This window comes from Miscanthus floridulus, unplaced genomic scaffold, assembly GCF_019320115.1.
Source record: "Miscanthus floridulus cultivar M001 unplaced genomic scaffold, ASM1932011v1 fs_218_1_2, whole genome shotgun sequence".
NCBI classification, from domain to species: Eukaryota; Viridiplantae; Streptophyta; class Magnoliopsida; order Poales; family Poaceae; genus Miscanthus; species Miscanthus floridulus.
The window spans coordinates 22,230-29,098 of record NW_027096392.1 but is presented as its reverse complement, the minus strand read 5'-3'; the positions used below and the strand labels follow the sequence as shown (position 1 = coordinate 29,098).

Sequence of the window (6,869 nt, the reverse complement as noted above, 5' to 3'; positions counted from 1 at the left end):
CAAGGCTCAGTGGCTCACCGGCACCGCGGCGGCGTGTGCGGGCTCCATCCGAGGGAGGCGTGCACGAGCACGACGGCATGAGCCAGGAACGCGCCCGTCCAAGTGTAGCACGCGCGCGCTGCATGGGTTCTCGGCGCCGTGGCATGGGTGGCCACTGCATGGGTGCTCGCACGAGACACGAGACAGACAGAGGTGGCCGGTCGCGCGAGGAGGACGTCGGCTGGCCTCGCTCTCTCCCTACAGCGCAGCTGCACCAAGCTCCCGCGCGCCGGAACAGGAGCAGCATCGCGGCCAGCACGCGTCCATGCAGTTCCACACGCTGTGCACGGCCCACGACGGCGGCGGCGCGGCCAGGAACGCATCCACGCCCTCCCACCCCGGTCCCGTCCGCGACGACGACCCCGACGGCAGGACGGCGTCGATGTCGGCGGGGAAGAACTCGACGTTGGCAAAGTGCCAGCGATACAGCAGCTCAGCCTCCTGCCGCTCAAGGCTCACGATGGCCACGCGCCGCGAGGGCTTGAGGGCGTGGTGGAACACCGGGTGCACCAGCATGGACGGCGTGCGGAACTTGGCGTAGCCGCAGCGGCCGGTGAAGAGTCGCATCGATGGCTCGTTGTCCTGCTCCGTCGCCATGTACGAGTACTCGGCACCCCTTTGACGGAACCACTCCTCCATCCGATCCACCAGCTTCTTCCCCACCCCCTTCCTCCTGCACCCACGCACGCGGCAACAGTGAGTACGTACGTCAAGGTTGGATTCGCACGTAGGACTACGTACGTACCAGTGGCTGGGCGAGACGCGGAGGCCGAGGATGTAGCCAACCTTGGTGTAGATGGGGTCGTCGTCCTTAGCCTGCTGGGTGGTGCCAGTGCCATAGACGATGGTCTTGACGCAGCCGCGGACGAGTCTGGCGATCTCCGTGCTGTTGGGGCCGGTTGTTGTCTCCGCGACCTTTTCCATATCGGCGCCGTTCAAACACGACGAAACCGGAACCCGCGTACGTACGGGCTCCGGAACCGGAATGGGAGAAGAAACGAAACGAAACGAAACACGACGAGGCGAAAGGAGACGAGGGCGGGAGGCATGGGGGGACGGGCGGAGGACAGGTGGTAGGCTAGGTCGACTGGTCAAGCGAGCCCTGCAGCTCACCACCTCACCTTGCTGCATCTGGCCGGCCAGCCGCTGGGCCTGTGGTGCTTGCTTACTGTGCTTAGCCGCAGCCGGCCCGCAGCCTCCAGCCAGGCACGACCACAACGTGGGTGTATAGACAGAGCAAACAAAGAGAGCGAGCAGCACGTACGTGGTCGTGTATACGTACCAGCATGAGGGAGTCCGGCGAGTGGCGAATGCGGCAGAGCGGGTCGCCGAGGAGGTCCGTGAAGAGGCACATCTTGCCGCCGCCACTCATACACCCGACCTCGCACGCGCGCTCCACCTCCTCCACGACGGCCGCCGCCTCGACCATCTCCCGGGAAGACGAGAGGCCGGCCGAAGCTGGGTGTGTTTGGTGTGCTCAGCGGTGGACCCAAAAAATATTTCAGAGGAGACTGAACAACACTGTTGTTAGATCTTAAGTCTTAGCCCCCTACACTATAGAACTTTATCTAAAAATTCATGGGACAGGGGGGCTTGAGCCCCCCCCCCCCCCCGCCCCACTGCTGTGTCCGCCCCTAGGTGTGCTTGCTGATATAGTAGCTGCGAAGCCACGACGCGAGAGGGGTGCAAGTGATGAAGAAGGGAGTGAGGAGGCCGCAAGTATGAATCACGTGAGGGCCAGCGCTGGCGGGAGGCGAGAGCGTCCTTTTGCGTGCCTGCCTCCTCCACAATTACTCCTCCCCACACACGCACGAAGGAGTAGCGGCGCAACTATCTGCCGCCCACTACTCACTCCGCAGACATCCCCGGCCGGTGCAATATCTGGCGGCGTCCGTCTAGCTTGCTTAGGCAGGGCGCGACTGCGTGCGCGGGACAGGCCCCAGCGCGGTGGGGCGACCTGGAGTCGTCGCTCATGCATGCTGACTCGCGCGCGCGCTGCATGGGTTCACTGCAGGTCCATGCAGTGGCTGACGTATGCGCGCAAAGACGAAGCCGACGTGCATGCATGCGTTGAGCAGGAAGGGTCTGAGCGCGTAGAAGATAAAGAAAGGTAGGGGGTTTTCTGCAAATGTACGTTGGATTTAAGGTTAAATAAATGACATGGACCTGCAGTGAACCATTTTAAAAGTTCATGGACCAAAAAATACAGTTTTAAAGTTGATGGACCTAGATGATACGCCAACAAAAATTAATGGACCTCCGGTACATTTTACTCAAATAAAATCATGTGGTGGCCAGACTCACACATGTGCAGGACGACTATTGCTAAGAGAGATGGTTTTATGTTGGCAGGTCAAGCTAATATAAACACGTTTGATACGTACAGGACGGTGGTGTGGTGTTATAGTAGTGGTCATGGATCGTACTATCCTAGGTGTGGTCACGATCGAACACGTTGAAGCAATGAAGTTAGCCACCAACGTATGCACCAGACAGTCCAGTCCCATTTGACCTCCAAACTAGTCAGATCGATCGAGAGCCGTGCAAACTCGAGCAAATAAATGAATTAAAAGTTGGCTGATGGATAGATAGATCATAGATGGCGACCGTCGCTTGTAGCTTACTAGTGGCTTAATTTAGAGGCTCGGCTGTCATTTTGGAGGACGACCAGGCAAATCCTCTGACCGGCCGGAACAACCAGCCGCAGCGAAATTCAACTGATGGCTACCTAGTACCTAGTATATGCATGTGTTCGTTTCTCACACAACCGTTTGTAACTGGGTTTTTGCGTTGCTTTTTGTGTGTTAACAATCTCTATGGCACTACGTGTTTCTCTGATGGCCTAGCTTTATGTATATGCTATAGCTTCTCTTTTGAAAAGTATACTAGCTAGCATGGTCGTTTACAAAGGGGTTCTCTCTCTATATATATATGCACACGTGGTACAACCTCATAGATAGTTGTATATACTTTAGAACCTATATATATATGCTGTGATAATAATAACACTACCAAAATGGTGAAATTCTCCTAGTATTTTTAAGTAGTAATAAAGCAGTACCACTAGTCATAGCACATGTGAATCTCACTAGGAGGCATTTGGTAAGGAAAGTTTATACTAAATTTTGAATACCAAAACACTAGGAGAACCTCACATTACTAGGAGAAATTAAATATTCTGGTTGTGTAAGCTTGTTAAATCAGAGCTATATATGTTATTTATTTAGTTGTAGCTAGACGTACTGGTGTACATACATATATATATATATCGTAGCTACTACTCCCCTGTAGATAGGCTAGGCTGCAACAATATTTGGTCTTGGAACAACGGATGTTTTTAATATAATCTAAGAATGTGTAAACTTGACTGACGGCGGCCGGTGTAAACGCATAGTGTGTCCGATGGAACACCAGGCTTTCGATTCAAAGGGGCACGTGCTGGGTAAAATAAGGAAGAAACAGGCAACCTAAGCGTTGTTGCTGAGCCCAGTCAGCACGCGCCATGGCCATGAACGTCGCCGTCGCCGTCGACGGCCCTTTTGTTTGTTCTTGGCGGGAGCTGATGAAGACCGATGGATCGAGGAGAAGAAGGGGAGAGGATGAGATGCCTACCGACTCGCTCCGATCCGCCGCCGGAAGCTTCGTCGTCGTTGCCGCGCTCCCCACCGGGTCAGTTCACATGTGTCAAAATGGCGGCCAAGCCAGCCCAATGTGCCGCATGCGTTTTGTCCTCTAAAACGCAGGCAGCCGAGGGAACGCCAACTCCTGTCGCTGCATGCTCGTGCGCGCGTGGCCCGGCCCAGCCCAAACGGAACGTGAGTGCTACTGCTTGCTGTTGCTGTTCCTGGTAATAAAATTTGTGCGCACTATCGTAGAGGTCGTCGTCGTCCGCCGCGACGAGCCCGACACGGCCGCCGCCGCCACCTCGCCCCCGAAATCAGCAGCAGTGAATAGTGATGCACCGGCGCCGCACGTCGCCTGCAAAATTAACCACAGCCCTTTTTTTTTTTTTTTGAGCCTCACAGCCTCCTTTTTGGCTGCGACAGGGAGGAGTGGAAACTGGAAAGGGGGTGAAAAAGAGAGAGAAGAACAGCGACAACGAATTCACGGCGCGCGCCATCCCCGCAGCTCGCTCGCGTGGGGCCCAGCGCAGCGACCGGTCCCACGGGCGGGCCCCGCGGCTCCACCCCCGTCCGACGGACGCTTCGTGGAAACCTGCGCGAGCCATCCACACCTTCCAGAAGGCGACGTGGCGCGCCGTCCTCCGCCGTGCATCGCGCATCCGACGGCGCGGCGACCATCCCGAGCGCCCCGTTTGACTCGTCGCCGGGGGCAGCTATAAGTACCTGGCCTCCCCGTCCGTCCCAAAAAAACTCTACTCCTCTACCGGCCGGCGTACGCCGACGACGCCGACGGGAACACTAGCTAGATAGACAACCTAGCGAGCGAGCGAGCTTGGCATGGGTGACACTGGAGCGAACATGGCCCCCTGGGGCGGGTTCTACGGGGGCGGCGGCGCGCCGGCGACGACGGAGGCGACGGTGGTGACGACGGCGGCGGCAGTAGCAGCGGCAGGCGGGTCGGTGTCGAGCCCGACGTCCGGCGGGTCCGGCGGCAGCCCGACCCGCGCGCAGCAGCAGGCCGGGGTCGGGGTGGAGGGCGGGCGCGTGGGGAAGCCCGCGCGGCGGCGGTCCCGCGCGTCCCGCCGCGCGCCCGTCACGCTGCTCAACACGGACACCACCAACTTCCGCGCCATGGTGCAGCAGTTCACCGGCATCCCGGCGGGGCCCTACGGCCCCGGCGGTGGCGCGGGCGGTGGGCCCGTGATCAGCTTCGGTGGCGGCGCCGGCGCCGGCGAGTACGGCCCGCAGCTGGTGCGCCCGTCGCCGACGTCGGCCGTCATGTCGTTCGACCACCAGCTGGCGGCGGCGCACGCGCAGCACCGGCCGACGGCCACGTCGCTGCAGAGCCAGCTCTTCAGGCCGCAGCAGCAGCAGTACGGAGGCGGCGACGTCGGCTACGGCATGCACGCCGGCGTCGGCGGCGGGGACGGCATGGCGCCGTCGTTCTTGCACGGCGGGTTCGAGTCCTCGTCGGCGGAGGACCGGCTGCTGCTGCAGAGCATGATGCAGGCGGCGCAGACCAGGATGCCCACCGGCCGCCCGGCCTCCACTAACAACGGCAATGGCTACAACTTCGGCTGATCGATCAATCAAGGTAATTAATAAGCGGGGGATCGGAGCTAGTGAGGTCACTTTATGATCAGGTAGAACGAAGAAGCCATCGTGTTATTTGCTCGTCGATCACGAGCTGTGCTGCTGCTGCTGCTGATGCGTGTTCTTGTTGCTGCTGCTTAAGCAGTTAAAGCATTATTTTGTTATGTTTTTGCTGGCCTTGCAGAAGGCTAGCTAATTAAGGTTTAGTAGTAAGTAATTAGTAGTGGTAGTATTAGCTTGCTGCTTGAACTAGAAGAAGTTAAGCTAGGTACTTACTAGTTGTAGTAGATGTGAAATGAAATGGAAAGAAGGGACGATGATGTAAATAGTTTTTTTTTCTGAAAAAAAATGGAGAAGTTTAATTTGGGGTCGTGTCGTCTGGTTGGCGCGCGTGCGCTTTCGGTGTGTAGTAGTAGTAGTGCTAGTGCAGCTGATAGCGAGGAATCTTTCTAGATTGCCTTGCTTCGGAAGCAAAGTCCGAGAGGACTTCTCTACTCCTACTACCTCTTCTCTCTCTCTACTTGTACTACTGATTAATTATATTATTAATTATTAAGTCCCGCCGCTAATTACTTGCACGTTGATCAAATGAGTGTGGCATATATGCTTGTCTTTTACTGTGCAATGTTATTTTGATTGATCGGACTCCAAGTATAATTCTTCATTTTTTGTATGCATATGGTGTTGGGCATTCACAGTTGTGATTGAGTGAAAACACACCATGATGAACAGCATGTGGACTTTAAAAAAAAAAAAAAATCTCTTGAGATCTCTACATGTGCATTGCCTACGGCGCAATGCTTCTTCTCCGTGGACCTCGTCAAAGCACCAACAGATATATCTGACAAGCAATATATTACTGCTCCCTCCATTTCCTCTGAATATATAATGAATATATAAGATGTGGTTTGACTCGTTACATTACAGTCTTTAATTTAGAGCTGTACTCCCTGTTGTACTATAATAATATTTCTACCAATAATAGTAACCATAAGACCGTGCTTTTCAAATATGAGTATGGTGATATCATTTTCTGTAACAAAGTTTACATCTTTTAACACTACTACACACACAAAAAAACTTATAAGGCATTTTGTTTTGGGCGTCCGAGGCGGTTGGGCCGGCCGCTGACCTCGGTTATTCGTGGCAGGGCAGCCGGCTCAGCAACCACCTCGGTTAATGCTTAACCGAGGCGGGGTGTGTTAGGTTACCCGTCTCGGTTAATACATTAACACAGGTGGTTGTTACAAGGCAACCGCCTCCAGAAATAGTGGCCTAACAGGCAGCCCATCTCGACCCAATACCACGCTCGTTATATATATATATATATATATATGGAGAGTTAGGGTTAGAGTTTCATTCTCATTTTTTCCATCTCTCTCAGCTCCTCCCTCCTTCTCAGCGCGCCCGACTCCTCCCTCTGCGTGCGGCATGGCCGCCTCCTCCCCATCTCTTCCATGGCCACGCCAGCTCCTCTGTCTCTCTCTCTCTCTCTCTCTCTCTAGACGTGGCAGCGGCGGTGGCGGCCTTGCGCGCCCACCCAGCGACGGCGGCAGGAGCCACGCGCACGGGCCCGGAGGAGGCGGCGGCGGCCCTCGCGCTCGCGCGCCCGGC

The 6,869-nt window shown here is 55.9% G+C and overlaps 2 protein-coding genes across 2 annotated transcripts; one reads left to right on the top strand and one right to left on the bottom strand.

The window, feature by feature from the left end:
- Window positions 1-237: 237 nt before the first annotated feature.
- Window positions 238-1,468, bottom strand: LOC136530824 (probable N-acetyltransferase HLS1). The gene is made up of 3 exons (XM_066523538.1): window positions 1,322-1,468; window positions 785-954; window positions 238-712 (listed from the first exon to the last, which is right to left on the bottom strand). Exons 1-3 carry the CDS (start codon window positions 1,466-1,468, stop codon window positions 238-240), a joined length of 792 nt encoding a protein of 263 aa, XP_066379635.1.
- Window positions 1,469-4,428: 2,960 nt separating this feature from the next.
- LOC136530825 (uncharacterized) lies at window positions 4,429-5,824 on the top strand. The gene has a single exon (XM_066523539.1). It carries the CDS (start codon window positions 4,500-4,502, stop codon window positions 5,241-5,243), a length of 744 nt encoding a protein of 247 aa, XP_066379636.1. The 5' UTR covers window positions 4,429-4,499; the 3' UTR covers window positions 5,244-5,824.
- The last annotated feature ends 1,045 nt before the right edge of the window (window positions 5,825-6,869 follow it).

Excerpts from the sequence above, each read along its gene's own strand:
- LOC136530825 (XM_066523539.1), top strand. The coding sequence starts at position 4,500 with ATGGGTGACACTGGAGCGAACATGGCCCCCTGGGGCGGGTTCTACGGG.
- LOC136530824 (XM_066523538.1), bottom strand. The coding sequence starts at position 1,468 with ATGGTCGAGGCGGCGGCCGTCGTGGAGGAGGTGGAGCGCGCGTGCGAG. Across the intron at positions 955-1,321 it reads CGCCGGACTCCCTCATGCTG|GTCGCGGAGACAACAACCGG; the intron begins GTACGTATACAC and ends GATATGGAAAAG. Across the intron at positions 713-784 it reads CGCGTCTCGCCCAGCCACTG|GAGGAAGGGGGTGGGGAAGA; the intron begins GTACGTACGTAG and ends GCGTGGGTGCAG.